The sequence below is a fragment of the Trypanosoma cruzi genome, genomic scaffold (genome assembly GCF_000209065.1).
Source record: "Trypanosoma cruzi strain CL Brener 1047053517159 genomic scaffold, whole genome shotgun sequence".
Lineage (NCBI taxonomy): Eukaryota > Euglenozoa > Kinetoplastea > Trypanosomatida > Trypanosomatidae > Trypanosoma > Trypanosoma cruzi.
In genome coordinates, this window is record NW_001849566.1 from 121,014 (window position 1) to 142,522 (window position 21,509).

Genomic DNA, 21,509 nt, shown 5'->3' on the forward strand with positions numbered 1-21,509 from the left:
CAAACCCTAAATAAATCTAAAAAAAAAAAAAAAAAAAAAAAAAAAAAACATAAATAAATAAATAAATAAAAACAAAACAAAAACGAAAGAAAGAAGGGAAACACAAATTGATTAATACAAATGTCCTACCCGAATCGTTATGGCCGTGGTATGGCTGCTCCCTACGGTACTGTGCAGCTTCCCGTTGGCTGGCAGATGGCATACTCTGCCGAGGGAGACCCATACTACATTGACCACAATACACGTACGACGCACTGGCAGATCCCTGCGGAGGTGCTGCAGCGAATGAATCAAGGACAGGTCTATCGGGGACGCGTGAGACGTGGCATTGACCGTACAAAGCTGAAGACAAAGATGTGCATGAACATTCAACGCGGTGGTATTTGCAATTGGGGTGATAACTGCGCCTTTGCACATAACTCGGAGGAGCTCACTGCGGTCCCACATGGTGGCAGCCAGCGTGGAGGTGACGGAAATCCGTATCGTATGAGGGGGTTTGCCAACAATAACAGCAACAACAACTTAACCAACAATCACAGCATGAATAATGGCAACAGTGCCCCCAATGCGGCGGAGTTGAAGCAGCCAAAAAAGCAGGAGCAACAACCCCAGCAGCAAGGCATTCCCGCACCGCAGCAGGCGATGCCCGCACAGACCCAGTGATAGTCGAATATATAAATTAAAATAAAACAGATGACGAGATGAGATGAAAGATGTGAATGAAGGGAAAAAAAAAAAAAAAAGCATTTGAAATGCGGTGGGAATAACGACTGCGTCCCTTTTTTTTTTTTTTTTCTTTTATTTGTACGCTTTTTTTTTTTTAGTCTCTCTCTTCCTTCTTTATTTGCTTTGCACTCTCCTTTTTTTTTTTTTTTCTTTGTTTTTCTTTTTTTTTTTCTTTTTTGGGGCCAGTTGACCCCGTCTTCTCTCTCTCGGTTCATGGAATGTCTTGCAAAATTACGGAGTAATGAAATGCAAAGAAGAAACGAGCATCACACAAAATAAAGTAACATAAAGTGGAGCGTGCAAAGGATGGCGGGTGGAGTTGAAAGGGGTGGTGTGGTGGGGTGAGAGAGTTGTGCGGTTTCCAAGAGAGCTCACCTGCAGCCTCCTTTTACTTTTTTACCTTTTTTTTTTTTTTTTTTCTTTTTTTAATTAATTAATTTATTTTTTTTTTTTTTTTGCTTTTTTGTTTCCTGTTTGGCGAGGGAATTTCTGCCACCACTTCAGCGAATAAAACGAAATGCGATTGGGGCCTTTTTTTTTTGTTGTTTGTTTGTTTGTTTGTTTTGGGGGTCTTGGGCAAATGTCCGCGCGCCCGTCCCTCCCTTCTTTTCTTTTTTTCTTTTTGTTTTTTTCCCCTTCCCTGTTTGTTGCGGGTGTGTGTGTGTGTGTCTGTCTGTCTTTGTGTATGTTGTTTTTGATTTTGTTTTATTACGTTTTCTTTTTTTTTTGGTGTTTGAGGGTCTTACACGAAACACGCATGCACACACGAATACATCTCTATTTATTTATTTATCCATGTATGTACTCTTCTCTTCTCTTCCCTTCTCTTATGCGTATTATTTCGCTAAAACCCTCCCTGTAATATATATATATATATACATTTGTGTGTGTGTGTGTGTGTTACGTGCCGATTGTGTCCTCCTCCTCGTCTTCCGTTCACTCCCTTTACGCACCGCCTGCTTTTCATCATACATGCAAACGCAACTTTGTTTAATCGGTGCGATTAAACCAGATGCTTAAAAACAAAGAAAAAAAAAAGAAAATAAATCATTATTATTATTTTTGTTGTTCTTGTTTCTGCGTGCATGTCCGTGTTTATACCTAGTAATACTGGGCAGCGGGGAGACTTGGGAGGAGGGAATACATACCACACATGCGTACGCTTATCACTTAACGGTGTTGTGCACACGATGGCGGCTGCCACACGGTGCCTTCAGCAGTCTTGAGGGAAGCGAGGGTTGTGCGTGTGTGAGGGAGGGACGAGGAGGTCTTGTGGAAAAAAAAAAAAAAAAAGAGTGGGATTGAAGAATAAACAACAGAAGTAAAATAAAATAAAATAAAATAACATAAACGATTGCTGTCGAAACAAAATCAAAAAAATATATAAATAAATAAAGCAATAAATCAATATACATCGTACATACATACATGAAACCAGAAGGGGGGAACAAAAAAACGCGGAGAAGAAGGGACGGGTGGGGTGAGAGGGAATTTGGCCGAGAGGAGCACCGGGCCTTTGGCCACGAGATCAACTGCAGTCGTGTGTGTGTGTGTGCGTGTGTGCGTTGCACGGCTGAAGGGGGTTCGGTGCGGCCTGAATGTATAGTCACTCATGTACGCGTTTCATTTGTGTTCAAAATGTGCGTTTGCCCCTCCCTCTCCTCCTCAACACTAAACGAGAGGGAACGGAGGGGGAGGGGACACGCAGACATGAGAGGGAGAGGGAGAGAGACAGAGAGGGGGAGCACCAGCGGCTCCAGCGTGAGGCGATGAGAGGCCCATGGAGGAACGAACAACAAAAACAGCAGCAAATAAAAAAAGAAATAAAAAAAAAAAGAAAAGAAGGAAGGAATAAATAAGAAATAAAATTTAATTTAAAAGAAAGAAAAAGAAAAAAGGAAGAAAAGGAATTAAGAGCCCAACAAACGGAAAAAAACAAAAACAACAAAAAAAACATCGAACAAAAATAGGAAGAAACTCCCTCCCTCTCTCTCTCTCTATTTGTGTGTGTTTGTGTGCTTTTCGATTCGCGTGTGATTTGAGAGGAGGACGTTGTTAATATTGTGAGTAGAGGAGGGGGCGGGTGTGTTGAAGGGCACACGGAAATATAAAGAGAGAGAGAAATATAAAATAAAATAAATAAATGAAGGGGAGGAAAATTTAACCACCGCCGAGAAAAAAAAAAAAAAAAAAAGAAAAAAAGGAAATGAGGATAAATAAATAAAACAGGCACGCCACCCAAAAGAAAGTTTTATGCCTTGATGAAAGGAGGGAAGTGAAAGAAAAAAAGAAAAAAAAAAAAAGATATTAATATTTTAAACATCAAAAAGGAACGAAGAAAAAACAAACAAACAAAAAAAAAAAAAAAAGAACGATCTTTAATGCACACACACATGCACACGCGTCAAAACAGCAAAAAAAAAAAAAAAAAAAAAAAGAACGAAACAACGACGACGAGGAGGAAAACAAACAAAGAAACAGACTAAATAAATTATGGATTTATAAGGATAAGCATTGCAATGTATTTGACCGGTACATCGGCACGCTTATTTGCACCTGACGACATCTTTTTTTTTTTTTTTTTTTTTTGAGTCATTCTTTTTTCCACATGGGGAGGGGAGAGGCCAATGAGTGCGTGTAGAATGCGTGTTGCCCCTGTGCGAAGGAGTTGGTGTGGATTTATTGCAACAATATGCGGTGGTGTGTGGATATGCTCTGTGTGTCGTGTCGTGTCGTGTGGTTGCCCCCGGTCCTCCAGCGGAAGTTGTGAATGAAGGGACTCAAACGGCCTCTCGGTTGTGTGTTTTCTCTAATATTTTTTTTTTTTTTTTGGTGGGGGGGGGAGGCAATTGTTTAAAGAACACGATCCCATTAAAAAAAAGAAAATCAAAAAACCAACAAAAAATCAAATGCACGCCCACCCACACTTAACACAACGGCAGCAAGGAAAGAATGAAAAAAAGAAAAGAAAAAAAGGGCTCTAATTCCCCTCAATTCTCATCCTTCTCTTGAAAGCAGCTGTGCGGAAGGGAGGGCAGATTTCAGGAGGCTACAAAAAAAGAAAAGAAAAAAAAAGAGGAAGGGGAGGTGGGGGAAAGGACGGGAGGGAGGCCAGTGGGGGGTGAACAAGGAAAGCAATAAAAATAAAAGGAGAAAGGGAATATATACGAACCGTCTTTTGATGTTTGTGGAGGACGTGAGAAGGGATTTGTGTTTGGACAGTAGCAGAGGGAACGGAGGGAGAAGGGCAGCGGTTTAGTGGTACATGCGTGAAGGGTTGTTTGGTAGAAGAGATTGATAAAGACGGTTTGAACAATATGGGTGGCCAATCAATGGACTATTATAAACAAGAAGAAATCCGTTCATTTCAATTTACACACCACGTTCCGTTTTTTTTTTTTTTTTTTTTTTTTTGACCTTTTTCCTTTGTTCCTTTTATTTGGATTTTGTTTTCCCTGGCCCCGTTGCAGTAATCTTTTTGGCTCGGAATGGGCTGCAAGTATCCACGCTATTTTTTTTTTTTTTGCTTTTTTTTTTTGTTTTCGCCTAAATACTTTTTTATCTCTCTCTCTCTCTCGCTCTATCTATCTACCTACATTTCTTTCTCTGTGTGTCTGTGTGTTTCTGTGTGCGTGTGTTTGTGTGTGTGTGTCTGTTTGTGTGTGCGCCTGGATGGCTTCTCCTGGTGGGGCATCTTTCTGAAGCCTGAATCAACCGGCCATAATTTTGCTCCTTGTTTTTTTTTTTTTTTTCTTTTTATTCCCCTTTGTTTTTCTTGCTGGGGACCTGGGGATGACAACGGGGACACTCGCAGAGACAGCCACTTACCTGCACGTATATATATATATATATATATATATATATATAATATAATATACACGTGTTCTTTTATGACCTTTTTGGAGTGCATTTGATTTTTATAATTTTTAAGTCAATGATGTTTTCTTCTCGGCTGTTACATCTGCGGCGCACAGTGAGAGAGTTCCGGCAGGCGTCGGCACCACCGAGGGGATTTCTCCGTGATGATCCACTAACACGGTGGTCCGAACGGCTTCTGAATGGTTGGCCAAACCGGTGCCTTCACTCTCATCTCTTCGTCGGCCTTGAAGGGTGTACGAGTGCGTTTAATGCAATGAACTCCATTCGCACATGCATGCACTTTGGGACAACATTTCCTCCCTTCTTTCTCTCACTAAAACGTGCCGAAGACATTCATTCCCTTCACCCTCGGTGCACGGCCAGGAAAACAAATTCAGAGGACTTGACGAGGCCGGGTGCTACGTTGAGCCAAGTGGCCCGCTTTGGGGAAGATTTATTTTTGGATGACCCATCATTTGGGCAAATTCCACTTGTAGCGCTGGAGAATTACACGAATAGGTCGGAGAGTATTCTTTCCTGCCGCCTTTCCTCCCCGGCACGTATTGTAGTGGGCCATGAGAACAATGGAGTGAGCAGGAAATACATCGACAAGATGGACGAGAGCGGCAGGAAAGGCTGTCGTGCGGAACGGGTCGTGTACGTCCCACAGTATGGAACAATCAGTTCACTTAACGTGGTGACTTCTATGGGTATCGCCCTCTTTTACGCCACGCTGGATGCCCGCTACCCATCGGCAAGAACGTTATTGCGTGATACAAAGGACGGTAGGGAGAATGGAAGGGGCCATGAGTTGGATGAACTTCATGCGTATCAGCGCTTCTTTCGTCAGCAGATTCCCCGTACTGCCGCCGAATGCAACTCCTCGCGTGTGGATCAAAGACCCATTCACCCTTTGTACTACAAAAAAGATGCTACTGGCATTCTTGAAATGCATCGTCATCTTCGACAGCTAATGCTGCGAGTTTGTTCCCACGGACGCTTTTCATCATCAACTGGACGGTTTGGCTTGTTTGTGGTTTATGAGAACGAGAGAGATCAGCGCAGTTTTGCCGGCATTGTTCGTAATGCCAACGCCTTTCTTGTGGATCAGGTGCTGTATTTTGGGAGAAAAAAGATTAATGTCGTGGGAACGGTCGGAACGCAGCATTACACTCCCCCTGTGTACTTGGGTCCTTTTGTTGTTGAAGACGGCAGCGATGCCGAGACGTGGGCGACAAAGCTGCTTCAACGCGTCGAGCTGGAAAACGGTGGAAATATTTCCTTGTGGTTTCTTGACTGCGGACATGCGTTTCTTTACATGGATTCTACGTCTGTCAATGAGACAGCGGAGAAACCGGAAAAGATGGAAACAAGGGGTTCCGTGGAGGCGTTGACTTGGTACAATACACACCGCGCCGATCCAGATTTCACTCTTAGTTTATGTGACACCGAAGAGAGAATACGTGAGACGGCACAAGGCGGGGTAGTACTTCTTGTGCCACAGGAAGGAATTTTGCCGCCTTTTTGCTTACTGCAACGTTGCCAAAAGATTTTGACTTTGTTGCCATATGGTGAAAACACGGAGGGCAGCGCTGGTTTGCCAGTTTCCGTGGCCGCGGGTGTTGCTCTTCAGCGCCTCAGCGCAGTGATGCATCCTCGAGTATCGATCTTTTAGTGCTCTTTGTTCCTGTATGCATCCCTGCGTCTGGCAGTGCATGCTCTTTTTGCTATTTTTACCAGTGGACATGGAAATTATGCATATATACATTACCACTAATAATACGCGCCTACGTGATGTTTTGAATGAAAGCGGGTATATTGCGTTGAAGTAAACGGCGAAGTACCGAAATTATTTATAATGTTTTTTTTTGTTTTTTTGTGGTGCGGTATGTATTGAAGTATATCTTTTTATTCCATTTTTTATTTTTATTTTTTGCTTTGTGGGTATATAATTATATTTACTTACTTAAGTACTCTTTCAACAAGGGCGTCTCTAGCTACCGGCATTAAACCATAGAAGGGTGAAAGTGCGAGGGGGGGGGGGGGGGGTGGGAGAAGGGGGAAGAAAATCGCACACGAAAACACGGTGAAGAAACGGAAGGGAAGGGAATTGTAAACAGAGTAAAAGAAAGGAAATTTGTTTTTGTCTGTGTGTTTGTGAAGAAAGGCATTGCATGCGATCCCCTCATGGAAAATGAAAAGTTAATTTGGGCTGGTGTCGGCCTATTCACTATGGCATCGTTTATTTATCTTCAGGGGCCCCTGTTGTCTTCACGGGGCCGTAGTTCGTCGCGTCAAATGCGTGGAGAACGCACAAATTCAAGGCAGCGTCATCACACATTGACATCTATCGCGCCTTCTGAACGAATTGATCGCTCTCGTGGCAGTGCAATTTCAAAAAAGGAGTTGAGCAACGGTCGTCTTGACGGAAAAAATGGGGATGCTGTTTTTCCTTCTATTTTCGAACACCAAAGCGTATCGTCTCCTCCACGGAAAGTAAGTGCGAGTGGCTCTCCTTTAGAGACGGATGTGTCTTATCAATCCCCTAACGCCAACAAAATTGTCCCCTCACAGCACACCGCAAGGCACCGGGTAATGAGCACGCAGCCTACAAGCGTTGTTCCCGCTCAAGCGGAGAAACGCCGAGTTAGGACGGGGCGTTCAACACAGACTGATAACTCTACGTGGGAAGAGTTGTGCCGTCTTGAGGCTCTCATCGCAGCTCAAGGTGGCGGTGATCCGCTTGGTTTTATCAGCCCCATTGCCTGTAAGGACAAGGACATTGGGTCGCCTATTTCACCCGCGGCATTGTATTTCTCACCTCCAGAGCGGGAGAAGAAAAAAAGTGGCCCTTTACTTCCACCCTCTTTGGAACGTGGTGTTGAAATGGAGTTGACGAAACGTGTGGGGGCAGTGCATTCGCATTCAGCTGGTGCCAGAGAATGGCTTGACCTGTACAACTTTGTCATAGATATACCTTGCAGTGTCCTCCAGTACATTTGGAAGAAGAAATCCTTGGGATTATTTCTTCCTCCCCTATCCTCTCCACAGCTGCAATGCTAGACAACCCAGCTGAAGAAGTGAATCCCGCTTGGGCGATTCAGGAAAACACGTTTGCGTCTTGTGAATCGTGAGCCTTGTCAAAGTTCCAAAGAATGGTCATTTCAGGCTCTCAGAGGACGGGGCGAATGTCGTTTGGTGTCCAAAGGAAGGAAAGAAGTCGGAAAAAATGGGAAGATTTGCTCATGTTTGTGTCTTTTCAAGCGATGAGGATGAAGAAGGAAGAGACGACGATACTGACACCAGTGTAGCTGAGCGTGTTGAAAAAGTACTGTTGGCTTGTCGACAAGCGAGGATGCATTCTCTTTCAACGCAGTTTCCCGAAGAATCCACGGGAGCTGTCAATGAACCAGTAAATCAACCCCAGGTAGCAACGAGGTTCCCGTTTGAGGAGAGGGATGTGATGGCGTTGCTTGGAAATTTGGTGAAACTACGAAACCATGCCTCCTTTGATGCATTGCGACGCAGTGGCACTGATATATCTTTTGTAGTTGGCGTAATTGATCTCATGAACGACGCCCAAAGGTTACTTGATAGAGCGGCTATTTGGATGACTTCCATAGAGGAGACAACCAAACCAAATATGAAAACTCCACCAGAGTCTCGATTAATGCCATCCGCCCACCGCATTTTGGGAAAGGAGTCAAAGTTGGCCCAGGAAGAGTTGGCTCTGACGTCGCCGGATGCACGGTGTGCAGGGCGTGACGCGCAGGTGGTGCTGCGTGGAAGCGCCACTCACGGCACCGGAAAGCTTTTGAAAAATCAGCAAAACGCGCCTTCTTTTCCCCACTTTGGTCATGAAAACTCCGCGGCAACACCGCCCCGCAACGGTGGCACGGATTCATTTGCAAGATTTTTGAGTGCCTCGACAATTCCGTCTGCAGTTTTGGACGAAAATGAGCGACGGCGCACGTCGTTTGCACGATCCAGAACGCAGGTCGTTATAGAAAATACTTCGAGTATTCTTTCGGAGAATAACAGCAGCAACGGGGCACATTTGAGAAACAACGTCTTTGACAGACTCTACACGCCCCCCAAAAATGCATTAAAAACGAATTCGCAAGTTACACCGCCCATTTCAGGGGGGAAGAAGGCTCCATTTAACGTTTACGTGTGAGTTTTCGCACTTTTCCGGTTTTTTTTTTTTTTTTTGATTGTTCTTCATTTTGTAAAATATTTTTTCTTCTCTGTGGGTTTTTGTGTGTATATGTGTGTGTCTGTGTGACTTGGGGTAGGTGAATGCACATACCCTTAATATTGTGGCTCCCCGTGTGTGTGGAGGAGTATGAGTGGGGTTTCAGGTGTGATTGGCTGCCACTGAAGAAGGGTGGGCATTTGTGCACCGTATCCATCGCTCTTTTGTTTTTACGCAAAGGCACACGTTGTCGTACGCCGGAAAAAAGAGAAAGAACAAATAGGTGATTGGGGGGAATAAGAATGATATGGGGCGATGTTTTTTTCACACGCCATTTTTCTTTTTTAACTACTTTTTTTTTTGTAGTTGTTGCTGCGTGTGTTTTTCTTTTTTTTTTTATTTTTACATTTTTTTTTTTTTGTTCTTTGTGTTCTTTTTGAAATTACGAACCACATCCGCAGGAAAAGGGGGAAAAACAAAACAAAACAAAGCAAAAATTAAAAGACACCTTTTTTTTTTCGTATTATTGGGGTTTATGTACGTGGAGTATTGGACGGTGATTTTTACTTGTTTTTGCTGCATCACGTTTCATTGGAGGCTATTTTGAGGTCAGTTAAAAAAGGTGGAGACATCGTGGCCACATATATTTTTTTTTGTGTGTGTGCGTGTTGGGTAATGAGCCACGCCGAGCACCTCGGTACAGCCTTTGCGAACATCGTTTATGCCTTTTTGATCACCATTGACACTGAGGATTATGACGCGTTTATCTGCCGAATGTTTGAGCGGGAGTCTCGCGAAAAGAGGACGTTGATTGCATTTCTTATGAAAAAGAGGGCGGTTTATTTTTCGCTCTTGAATGATGTTTTGGAGAAGGAGGAAGGCGCTGAGGGGGAAGGGAGCCGCCTCGCCGATAGCTGGAACCAGGACAGCGAAAGACGGAGCCTCAGGTTTCCGCAGGAGATGCCGGATGCACCTGTGGTGGGATCCCTAGAGCGAAATATGGCAATAAATGACGTTGTGGCGCAATTAACTATTGTACGGAATGCCTTTTTGGAAAATATTTTAAAAATCCCGGGAACCGTTCCATCTGGGAGGCATCCTGCCATACACCGATCACTGCAACAGATACCAAATGTCTCTTTGAACACGTTGGTGGAAGGTGTGACTAAGACAATAATGGACGTAGTTTTGTCCCTGTGCAATAAAATAGAGCAGAGATACTCTTCAAGCCTTTTTTCACGGTCAATAGTGGTGGCTGATCGGAGCTTAAGAAGCGATTGCACCGGTCAGGGAGACTGCACTCTCATACAAATGCTCAGTAGTGCGGTGGAAATTATTTGGGCATATAGTCTGTATTTTATTTTAGCCTCTAAGGACGTTGTCCATATTCGATCAGGGGGTTTTGTACAATGTAGTCGATTTCTTTTGCGTGACCTTTCAATGAATTCTGTAGGCGAGACGACTAGTTTCCGTCCCTCTCTTTGTGACTTGCCACCGGTATTTTTTCTTTCTTTTGACCTCGCCATGAAGTTGGAGGAACATTTTCACGGTGTTCTCACTTCGGGGAGCGTTTTATCGACACCGTCAGGAATGCACCTTTTGTTACTGAGCCGCTCATGCTACGAGCTGCTTACCCAATTGGATGAAACTTTAACTGAGGATGTTTGGAAGGGAATGATCAATACATGTGCGTCCGTTATGAAACTCACACGTCGATCTTCTCAAGACTGGGAGGATGTGGATTGGAGCAATCTTATTCATGAAGCGGATCCATCCCACAGCACCGCGGATCATGGATGTCTTGTGCAGGATTTGATCTTTATTTGGAGGCGGCAACACGGGTGGTGGGGAACTTCAATGGATGATAAATCACATGTTGCGGATAATTTACGGGCAAATAGTCTTCCAATTTTTCTTAGAGAATATCCATCATCTTTTTTTTCATCCCGTTTTAAGGAGACGATCGCCATCGTTTTAGATGTCTGCGGGCTATCAAAGACGAGCAACGGCGGTAAAAATGAGAGGACAATAGGAGATATTTTTAATGGATTGTATCGCTGCATGATGCATTTATGTTATATTTTCAATCATCGTGTGGCTACTCATGCTTTACTGAACGATCTTCTTGATCTCCTTCGGAAGATGTTGGTGCTTTCAAAGAAAGAGAGGCGATTAAAAGAGTTGGTGACAATTGTTCTTTCCTTATGCCTCCTTCCTCAATCATTCCCTCACGGCAGTGTCTACTCTGATACGCAGCAACAACGGTGTGTATGCGCAGAAAAAGTGGTGGAGAGTTTGTTGGACGAAATTGACAACTGGCGTAAAGCTAAAAATGCCATCTGCTACGCACTTTCAATGGCAGCACTTCTTAGCAGATGTTCTCTAAAGGAATTGGAGCGGAGGCTGCCTCTGTTTTTTGACACCATGGAGTCATGGTTCGCGTCGGCAAATAACATGGAAAGAATTGCTATCCTTCACTCCACACTGCACGCCGGGGGATTGCTGTGTGACGTGTGCGCTAATAATGATTCTGCCTCCCCGTACAAGTGGAATGATTCCATTTCGAGCTTTTTTCGTTCCGTGGAAAAGATGTTGCTAAACGGAATCGGTTCTAAGCCGTGGAAGAACGCACCTTTCAGTTCTTCCTGCATTGAAATTGCTTCGGATCTTTTGGTTTTCACACTGCAGCAGGAACCATTTCAGTCATCGGCACTCCATTGGCTAGCGAGGCTAATGGAAACGAAAGCGAAGTCAAGAACCCTATCGAAGAGCGGAATCAGCGCCGTTGTTACCCGTGGTCGATTGATAGCCATAAGAACCATTTGGGCTCTTTTTGAGTTGTATTACTGTGGGAGTCACTCCGTTGTTAGCCACGGAGGAATTGCCGCAAAAGACATCTTTTTGGCCTGCAGCCATACGAGTGAGAACAGGAATAGGCTTTGTGCCCTGTATAACACACCCCTTGATCAAAAGGGTTCTATAAAAGAGACAATAATTGGATTTATTGCGCTTCACGGGACGTGCTACAGACCGGTGGTGGCCACTGTGGAGGCTCTTGCGATATTTTGGCGAGGGGGGCATTTAAAAAATGTGATTAATTTTGTGAGGACGAGCGAGGAGACTCGGCAGGGGATCACTGAACTTCGCGAGGCCGCCTTTCATTATGCCGGGCAGATCCATAAGAACGGATATTCTGAAGAAAACATGGAGTACGCCCACCAACTGGTTCCCATTTTTCTCATTGCTCGTTTTTGGGATCCGCCGCAGGTGCTGCTGGAATATAACCTTGCACTTCCAATGTTACTCGTGGGACCAAAGACGCCGTTGTATGATGCAGTGTCAAACATTGTGTTTCCATTTTACTTTCTTAAGAGGAATGAACAAGGCATGTGGAGTTGGGCTCTCGCCCTACACCGACTAGTAGAATGCATCATTGTGTTATTGGGAAACGATGAGGATGACCGTGTGGCACATCTAGCGGAGTACGTGGTATTGCACCTCATGAACTTGCGGGATAGAATGGAGTCCCTTGTGAATGAAGAATTGTGCGCGGTGAAACCCGAGGAAAATGGCGTGGCAGGTTTCCCCTTTAGTAAGAATTCTTATGATAAGGAGTCTTACCATAAGAAACTGGCCTCTTGTCGCAGCAAGTGGGCATGGCTGTTGAATGTATTGGATATGAGTCCACTGAGTCCCAAAGAGTCGCTCTCTTCAACGGATTCACAGAATTGGTGTGCCGTCCCCGCTGTGCGCAACGCGGCTCTTGTAGACTTGCTGGAAGGACTGGCAGTCGTACTATTGGGCCACACAAAATTGCAGGTGCGCCGAAATGCGTTATTTCTTTTGGAGTTGGTTTCTTCCCTTTTGCGTTTGCAGCGAATTCATTGCGGGGCAACATCACAGGTAACCGACAGTTCACACCTTGATGACAACCATTACAACGCACACGACCCGATGCTATCCACACTAAAAGCAAGCAGACCTTCTGTGGGCGCAGAGGAGCCGCGCTATCCGCGTGTTGCGGTAGCAGATATTTTTGAAGAATTAGGAGAACAGTTTGACGAAATGTACGCCTCGAATAAGGAACGCTACGTGCCTCTTGTTCATGTTTTTGAAGGAAGATCGCCCAGTTTGGCAAGCTCCATAAATGATAAATTAACCGAGGATGCAAAGCATAGGGTCTCAAGGGACGCGTGGTCGAAGCCGAGCTTTTATCACAAGGTCCCCGATTGCCTGCATCCATCAACAATTGGACGTGAAAGCACGCTGGCTGCCACGTCGTTTGGTGTACATTGCCTCTCTGATGATGGGACCACACCCCACTTTGTTTTTGTTTCCACCACCGCACTGGCGCTCCTGATGTATGGCTACTGCCCAGGTTCTGTGCTGGTGCGTGTGGTGTGTGCAATTGCGGGAGAGATAGTTGAAAGAGGAGTTAAACGGTACATCGAGCGAAGTTCACCTGTTTGGAGGTCCTGCTATGCGTTGAATTTTCTTTTACTGTGTGTTGATAATGTGAAGTCATCCCCGGATGCCAACCGGTTAACACGTGGGGGCGAGCGGAACCGCCCAGGGCATCAACAAGGCGGCAACTCTACATTTGTGGGTGGTACCGATGATTTGAAGGATGTAGACTGGCAAATTGTGAACCGCTATGCGGCGTATCAAAACCTTATGAACGTTGTCACGGTGCCTCTTCTTTTGAATGAAATCAACACGGAGAACATCCCACCATGTTTTTTGGATATGATGCAATATTTACTTCTTGGTCCAATGGAATGCGTCGCGACGGGAAATACATCTCTTGTAACTTACTGTGGTGTAATGGATAGCGACCATCCCATCGTAACGGCAATGCATGATGTTTTAGCAGTAGGACGCAGCAAAGCACGTGGAGGTAAACAAGTTATTTTCCATACCTGTTATGTTGTTTTACTTCCTATGATTCTTGTTATTAGCCGCCGTTACTTTGTGAAGCCTCCCTTTGTCCCAGGGTGGAAGCAGAACACGGTTGCCACACAACGTGCTCGAATGGAGACCGTTCTTCAAGGGGTTATTGATAGTCTGCTTTTGGGCGATTCCAACGGTAAAGAGTATGCGGGTGAGCATGATAATGAACACGGATTGTCCGCTGAATCTCTAAGTCGCATGCTGTATGAGGGAAACGGTGTGTCTGTGCGATCATGCCTGTCACTTCAGTCTCTCCCTTCAGTGATTGCGCAGAGTGAAGGCAAGCCCACGTCCAATGGCGATACATTGAATGAAGTTAAACTGACAGTGTTTCTTCGAGGTGTTTTATGTGATGTGATTGCGCTCGTTTACTCCAAAGATGCCAAATTTCTGGAGCCGCAAATGAAGAGTAAGTTTTTGACGAAAGTTCTTTACTCGCTAAAGTACCAGGTGCTTTGGTTTCTTCAAGGAAACGCCAGTTATCCTGGGAAGGGCTTTGGGCAGAAATTGCCGAAGAACATGAATGCAGGGATGGAGAAGAGTATCCTCGCATTACAAACTGTAGTCTCTTCACTGGTACAGCCCACACTTCAACGGAACCAGTTAGAGCTCGCATTTGCGATCATTAATACATTTGGCATAAAATTTTTTCAATGGTTACAAGAATCGTTGCCGATTGACTGCAAAAATCTTGAAACTTATGCACCGAGTGTGTTTGGGCTTGCGGTAACGCTATTGGTGGCCGACTCCCCGTTACGGGATTCTGTGTTTTGCCTACTTTGCAAACTTCCTTTAGGCAGCCCTGTACATCGTAATTTTTTTTCTGTGATTGTAACGGCATGCTCTTCGATGTGGGATGGACGAAAAGGACCTCTTTTGTCTCAGAAACATTACGGTAAGGCAACCTCATCTTTTGCACGATCCTTTGCAAGTTATGATGCTCCTCTCAGTTCCTTGAGCAATACATGGAGGAACGATTGTGCTACCTTGGAGCTGAAGAATATGGGGAGCGTCATTTATTATGCCCTGGCCTATCTTTACAGGGATGGAACATTTGGTTATTTCTTTGATTCCACGGTGCGGTCAAAGGCATATGATTTGCTTGTGTTGCTTTGCGGGGAAGCTCCTGCTGAACCCATGGCAGATCCGCTAGATGATTGGCTATGCTTGCTTTTGAAGGCATGTCGACAAGGTGGTGGAGAAGTGGAGTCAGACAATAGACTTGTACAGAATCTTTTTGTCATGGCGAGTGAAGATATTTTATCAGTTGGACGCAAATCATCCAGTGCAATTGAAAGGCAGCGCATAGCCTTAAGTCTGCTCTCGTTCTTTTTGCGTCGAGTGAGACCAACAGAGTCCAATCTGCGCACTGTGCTCCGGGTTACACAAGCATGCCGAAATACGAGCTCGGAGCTTGCTCTCGCTACCCTATGGGGTGGATGGATTGCGTACGAGGGACGAGAAAGGGAACGTTTTACTTCACTCCTGGTGCTATCCTCCATGGACTTAGCAGACAAGCGTGTGGTAACGCAATACATTGACAGTTACATCAATCATGAAATGGCAATGCGGGGAAAGGGGCAAGATGGTAAGTTAGACGGGCGTTCACGTGGTGCGTACTACGGCTTTCTTCTTTTTTCACTGTACCAAATGAGGCTTTTGCGGCATATTGTGTCCCACAATGATGATAAGAGTAAAACTAATTTGGAGCCCTTAGGGGAGTCAACGTTAAACAACATGCAACAGAGTGACTGGGGTTGGCAGAGTCTCATTGCGTGGTCTTCATTTGGCCCCGGCTCCCTTGACTCTCAGGCAAATAGAAAGATGGAGTTGAATGTGAAACTTAAAAGCAAATTTTTATGGATTATTAATGAGAACATTTGGCGGATTTCGTTGAAGCTAACAAACGAGAACCTCAAGAAAAATTTTGGGGTTCATTCTTTCGGAGAGACTCTCACAGAACGTAGCATGAGCCGGGAATCCGGCAAATTTGTAGAGGACTCTGCAATGCTTCAGGAACTGGGCTTTGTCAAGCCTCTTTTGAGTGTTCTTTTTTTTGCATCCTGGGCAATTAGGCGGCTGCAGCAACGTGACTGGCGCCTCTGGAAGGAGCTACACAGAGATCTTTCGAGCATTACCGGTTTGACGATGAGGGATTCAGCAACAGATCTGAAGCCCGTCGTCACCCCCAATATGTTTTTATCATCTTTAGAAGATCAAACCACATCGGAGAGTGAAACGGATGATTCTGCCGAACACTTGGGTTCCGTGGCCGAGCGTAATACTCACAGTGACTACCAGACATCTTCGACATGGGAAGATCATAAGGTGGATAACACAATGGCTGACCAGGATGAGGATGGTGATGAGGAAGAGCAGGAACGAGAGGGGAATGCCGAAGTGGAGGCGGGGCATCATTCAGAGGAGAGCAGCGTTGGCACAGTTGTTGTGAACGCGGATGTCCCAAAGGTGAGTGTCACGGAGGTGATTGCATCGAACATGAAACAGGCAGCTAAATTGAAGAGGGAGGAGAAATTAAAGCGTGCAAGTCGAATAAATGATCCACTTCGCCTGCTACAGAGGGACTTTGTTGCGTTATTTCTTCACTTTACTTGTTTACTGCTTGTGCACATGGGATTTGGAGAGATGCGTTGCAGGGAGGAATCGGACGAGCTATCGTCACGCTTTCATGTGCTGGAAACAGCGTTTGAAGTACTTGGTATTCTTTTGAAAGAGACTGCGTCAGAAGGGATTTGTCGATCATCATCGAGTCTCAAAAGCTGGCTGAAGGTAACGTTTGCACGGCTAAAGCGTTGTGAGGCAATGAAGAGGGACTTCAAAAATTTTAATGACAATGGAAGCTCCCTGACCTTTGAACCATCTTTATTTTTCGGGGGGAATGCATTTGATGTGGGTTGCTCTGATAGTCCATCGTCATCTGTAGAACTTGTTCTAAAGGAGTTGTTTTTTAATATTACAGGACAAGGAAGAAATGTACGAGGACGTCATTTTCTTTTACGGTGTCTCCATGAGTTCTCAACATGGTTGCAGCACAATAGCTACGAGGAAAGCGAGGCCAAAGTTCGGTTGCATACGCTTCATTCCTACATTTCACTCCTCTCTTTGAAAGTGGCGCGAGTGATATCTTTTTGCCTTTCGTGCACAACAGGTGTCTTGGTGGTGGGACGTGATTGTCAGCATAAATGGATGGAGAAGACAGCCATGCAGCTAGCGGGGGAAAGTGCATTTCGACGGTTCCTCAATGCGCTGTTGCATCAGACCAATGCTTTACAGAATGATTCTTCTTCTTCATTGAAAGAGCCATTTGTGCGGGCACAGGGGCACGCTTTCTGCACTTCGGTTCTGAGGTCACTGGCATGCCTTTTGAGTGACATCATCATTCATGAAATATACTACTGCACAGGGACTCTTACGAAAGAGGTGGAGGAAAGGAAACAGGATGCGCTTTTGCTGTCAGCTCCTTTTGGTGACAATAGTTCATTTCCGGCGCATAATCTTTTGACAAGTTTTTGGACGGGTTTTGCATTTCTTCTTGATTCCAACACGTGGCAGGCAGCGTGTGATTTGCTCGCGGTCTTTCATCGTTATGGGTGCGCGGAGTTTCTTGGCACAATTTCTTCCCCTCCCTTCTCGTCGCTATACTCGTTGGGCTTAAACATCGCACCGGACTTGGCGGCTGTGCAACTTGTTTTTTTGCATCAGGGCAAAGAATTAACGACGAGTAGGAACGTTTGGAGACATGCGGCATTCTCAGAAGAGGAGGATCACAGCTTGGATCACGCAGTGGATGTGGTCTTGAACTATCTCAATGAATATGCGGGTGAGAAGGAGGAACCTGCAGTGTTTTTGGCTTTTACGGAATTGTTGCTTTTGTGTGACTGGAAATCTCTTGATTATGAAAAGTATGCGCCGAAGTTTACTGCATTCACCAAAACGGAGGCCTCTGGTGACCCGCAGCGCCAACAGTATCGGGTGTTATCCACCCAAAGGGATACATGCCCGCCGCGATCTTCCGTGTTTCGTCCATTCTCGAGCTATGTATGCTACTTTGCAGAGTCGTGGAAGCGGGGCCTTCTTCTGCTTTCACCTGGTTCTGAGAGGACCTCCGAGGGGTTGTCGTCACGCATCATGTTTGTACTTGGGGAATTCTTTCAAATTGCACTAAAGGTCTTTGGCGTCTCTTCTGTTGATGTTTTGCTGCGTCGAGTCATTGGAGGGAATGCTTGGAAAAGAGGTTCTGTGGGAATGACGTCGTCGTGCTCAAAGAGCCACCACACGGATCTTTGTTCACTACACAGCTGCGTCGACCTTGCAAGAGAAAGCCATAAATTAACTGAGGAGCACGTGTCATTGTTTCAGCACAAGTTTGAAACAATTGTGGTTGCGCCGCTTATTTTTCTGTTTCAGTCGCCGGAGACACCATTGCCGTTGTGGAGCAAGATTCTTGCCCTGGTGGCAGCGCTGCTTCGGTACCATGAGCAGAATCATGGATTTGTGACTGATCAACTGCTAAAGTTTCTGCCCGATATTGAGCGAGGGTTGGGAGTTGGTACGGCATACAATTCATTTACTGATGAGACACCGCTTAAAGATCGGCTGGTGGTGCTCGTCCTTGCGGATGAGGTGTCTTCCAAGGTGAAAAGTCTACGATTGGCGGCGTGGACGAAGATACCGTGTCCGTCTCCGTTTGACTCCGGTAACGGTGTGTCCCTCCTGGCGTCCCTTTTGGATAATCACTCGGTTCTTAAGACACTTGTGGACAAGCTTGCCAATGACCCTTTTTCCGCCCAGTCCATAGCAAACGTTGGAAAGATCGCTCCAACGGAATTTGTGGGGGACCGCACCACGTCCACCGTATCATCTCATACAGAAGAGTGGGAACTGAGGCATGTTCAGAATGTCTCGAAGTGGTCGCACGAGGGATCGGATTCTGAAGATGTGAAGGCATTTCACCCCATGGCGACGCCCAGGCCAGCCGCTAACCATCCTGATGAGGGTGATTTATCCAGCCTTATTATCCAACGTGTGCAGAGCCACACAACGGTATCCACGTCACATCGCTTTGGAGGCTACGTTTACGAAACTTTAACTGGAGCGAACGATGTCGTACAATTGATCGGCCAGCTACCTCTCGAATATTACAGCGTTGCACCCAAAGGAACGCCCTCCACATCTCCTGTCGCTGCTGCGGAAAGGGCCGTGGATCATGAGCAGCCATCTACCACGGCGGAGAAGACTCTTTCCAAGAAGGATTTTGTACCCCCAGGTGTTACTATGATGTTAGCGTCAAGTACCAGCACTACTGCTGTAACATCTTTGAGCAATTCGGCCGAAAATTCTTCTGCAAGTAGCGACGACGATTCTGCAGCTTCTTTTACGTAAATATTTGGCTGCTTCCTTAGGTAGGCACAAAGAATTGCGGTGAAACTGATCCCCATTTTATTTCACCACCCAATTTGAATCTTATGTTTTCTTTTTTTCTCTTTGCGTCAGTTTATTTGTATCTTCTTATGAAACGAAGCGGAGAAATTTATGTGTGGGTGCGTGGGCAAAATAAAATACGGTGTTTCTGTTGCTGCCACTGTTGGCGTTGTTGCTGTTTTCATTAGCACTTGGCGCTTTCCGTCTTTTTTACTTCATTTTTTGTTGGCGTAAAATTCATCATTTTTGGTTGTTGTTTTTTTTGTTTGTTTGTTTGAGAGGGCAGCCGATATTTTTTGTGGCTGCATTTTGGATGTTTTTTTTTTTGTCCTTACCAGCCGTAGTAACTACACCTCAATTGTGCAGCTCTGGTAAGCGTACGATGGAATTCAGCAGCAAGGGATAACCTTACTCCGCGGGCAGCCATTACAAATGGCCTCAACTTGTGCCATTCAGGCCAGTAAAACTAAGTAGACAAGTACGCATCTTGTTTGAAGCATGAACAGCAGGCGCTTAGCTTCCTCCCTGGTAAGAGAGTACTAGTCCCTGGCGCCACGTTGAGGTGGCCGGCTGCGCCAGGGCATTTTGGAATTTATTATATTCCTTTTTTTTTTTTTTGCGGTACCCTGTACATGTATATCTGTGTGTGTGTGTGTGTGTGTATTTTTTTTTTGCTGGTGGTTATATGAAGGTTGTCATACGATTGAAAATTAAATCGAACAGCCAAAAACATGGATGATGGATACTTTTTGCTCCTCCAGGGATTTTTTTTTTCTTTTCTACAGGCCTTTATTTAATACTGAGTTACTTGTGATGCTTCATCCATTTGAGAGGGTGTGGATGCTTCTGAGAGTGTCGTTATCACCTGTATTCTTGTTGATGTTATTTTGCTTCCCCCATATCTCGGTTTATTTCTCTGGAATATATACATATATGTATGGTGGGCACAAATAAAAAGTGAAATTAGTCCTAAATTGCATATTCTATTTAGGTATTCCTATAAATACCTCAATACAAGGATATAAGCATATATACATATAGTCACAGCGGGACAGCCCTGCGTTTGTTTTTATCCTTTTTTTTTTTTTTGTGAGGGATTGCTTTTGGAACGTTCTTATAGGAGTGAGCGCAAGGATAAATTAATATAGAAGGGGGTAGAGGAGTTAATAGTTACTTGGGGCGCATTCCGAGGGAGGAGGAGCCTCGGCGTTCTCTACGGACGTACAAGTGAAGGGAAATGGCGACTGGCGGGGTGTTACATCCACTCTCCCTTAGGTCCGTAGGGGTGCGATGGCTCGCGTTACTTTGTTCCATTTGCGCCTTTTTGGCATCCGTGACCGTTGCTTACTGTATGGCAGTGAGGTTTGGCTCTATAACGGCACTTTTTACTTTGGCGTTTTTTTGGTTTATCGGTGCCCTCAATTTGCTTAAATTTCTTTTCCGATTAGTGGTCGTGACGCGGGGTGAGACGGACTACCAAGACATGTTGCGGCGAGCGGATGTTATGCATCAGCCAAATGTGCAAAAATCATCGGGGTCTAAAGAAAATGCCTGGTTATCTTATGGGTTTAGCTGCATGCAAGGATGGCGTAGAAGCATGGAAGATGATCATGTAGTGCTGCTTGATGACGATGGAGGTTTTTTTGGTGTCTTTGACGGCCATAGTGGATCAAACGTCGCAAGGTTTTGTGCCGGAAACCTCTTTGATTTTGTATCAAAGACTGCGGCATTTGATGAGGGGAACTACGCAAAGGCTCTGTATGACGGTTTTCTTGCCATCGATAAACATTTGTATGCCAACTACTCGAATGAGAGGAGTGGCTGCGCGGCAATTGTCCTTTTCATTAAGGAAGATGACTTGTATTGCGGTAACGCTGGGGATAGTCGCTGTGTTTTGTGTCGTGACGGGGAGCCACTGCCCCTCAGTAATGACCACAAGCCATTTCTTCCAACCGAGTTAGCAAGGATAGAAAGGGCAGGGGGATATGTATGGAACCGCCGCGTCAATGGAGCTCTTGCACTTAGCCGAGCCATTGGGGACTTTGTCTTTAAGTGCAACATGCAGGTGTCATGGGATCAGCAGGCCGTTACGAGTGCTCCAGAGGTGCGTTTTATTCGTTTGAATCGCGACCATGACGAGTTTGCCGTCATCGCCTGTGACGGTATATGGGATGTGCTAAACAATGATCAAGTAGTAGAATTTGTGCGTCACCGCATTCAGTCCCATATTCCTCTGGAGAAGATAGCGGAAGAGCTTCTCGAGCGGTGTCTCTCCCCACGACCGTTTGGTGTCGGATGCGATAACATGTCAGTTGTGATTCTTCAATTTAAACGAACA

The 21,509-nt window shown here is 45.3% G+C and overlaps 4 protein-coding genes and 1 pseudogene across 4 annotated transcripts, besides 37 other annotated features; all 5 read left to right on the forward strand.

Moving 5' to 3' along the window:
* Window positions 1-15,020: a sequence feature (heterozygous, Esmeraldo-like haplotype).
* Window positions 19-95: a sequence feature (A-rich).
* Window positions 121-663, forward strand: Tc00.1047053503989.10 (zinc finger protein 2, putative; the record flags this gene model as incomplete). The annotated part of the gene is made up of 1 exon (XM_805292.1): window positions 121-663. One exon carries the CDS (start codon window positions 121-123, stop codon window positions 661-663), a length of 543 nt encoding a protein of 180 aa, XP_810385.1.
* Window positions 501-556: a microsatellite.
* Window positions 670-690: a sequence feature (AT_rich).
* Window positions 780-904: a sequence feature (T-rich).
* Window positions 1,119-1,195: a sequence feature (T-rich).
* Window positions 1,269-1,290: a microsatellite.
* Window positions 1,334-1,462: a sequence feature (T-rich).
* Window positions 1,531-1,555: a microsatellite.
* Window positions 1,755-1,790: a sequence feature (AT_rich).
* Window positions 2,046-2,077: a microsatellite.
* Window positions 2,095-2,136: a microsatellite.
* Window positions 2,267-2,292: a microsatellite.
* Window positions 2,439-2,471: a microsatellite.
* Window positions 2,536-2,632: a sequence feature (A-rich).
* Window positions 2,658-2,703: a sequence feature (A-rich).
* Window positions 2,848-2,871: a sequence feature (AT_rich).
* Window positions 2,902-2,933: a microsatellite.
* Window positions 3,005-3,029: a microsatellite.
* Window positions 3,051-3,098: a sequence feature (A-rich).
* Window positions 3,141-3,166: a microsatellite.
* Window positions 3,294-3,315: a microsatellite.
* Window positions 3,537-3,557: a sequence feature (AT_rich).
* Window positions 4,116-4,140: a microsatellite.
* Window positions 4,238-4,269: a microsatellite.
* Window positions 4,282-4,333: a sequence feature (CT-rich).
* Window positions 4,334-4,391: a microsatellite.
* Window positions 4,451-4,503: a sequence feature (T-rich).
* Window positions 4,562-4,603: a microsatellite.
* On the forward strand, window positions 4,661-6,259 carry Tc00.1047053503989.20 (hypothetical protein, conserved; the record flags this gene model as incomplete). Its single annotated transcript, XM_805293.1, has 1 exon — window positions 4,661-6,259. One exon carries the CDS (start codon window positions 4,661-4,663, stop codon window positions 6,257-6,259), a length of 1,599 nt encoding a protein of 532 aa, XP_810386.1.
* Window positions 6,772-8,763, forward strand: Tc00.1047053503989.30 (annotated as a pseudogene).
* Window positions 9,161-9,217: a sequence feature (T-rich).
* Window positions 9,252-9,275: a microsatellite.
* Tc00.1047053503989.50 (hypothetical protein, conserved) lies at window positions 9,455-19,132 on the forward strand (the record flags this gene model as incomplete). The annotated part of the gene is made up of 1 exon (XM_805294.1): window positions 9,455-19,132. One exon carries the CDS (start codon window positions 9,455-9,457, stop codon window positions 19,130-19,132), a length of 9,678 nt encoding a protein of 3,225 aa, XP_810387.1.
* Window positions 15,021-15,658: a sequence feature (haploid, non-Esmeraldo-like haplotype).
* Window positions 15,659-16,541: a sequence feature (haploid, Esmeraldo-like haplotype).
* Window positions 16,542-17,828: a sequence feature (haploid, non-Esmeraldo-like haplotype).
* Window positions 17,829-21,509: a sequence feature (heterozygous, non-Esmeraldo-like haplotype).
* Window positions 19,489-19,752: a mobile genetic element.
* Window positions 19,813-19,833: a microsatellite.
* Tc00.1047053503989.60 (protein phosphatase 2C, putative) lies at window positions 20,676-21,509 on the forward strand (the record flags this gene model as incomplete). Its single annotated transcript, XM_805295.1, has 1 exon — window positions 20,676-21,509. A coding segment is annotated over one exon (834 nt), but the record flags the coding sequence as incomplete, so codon positions are not given.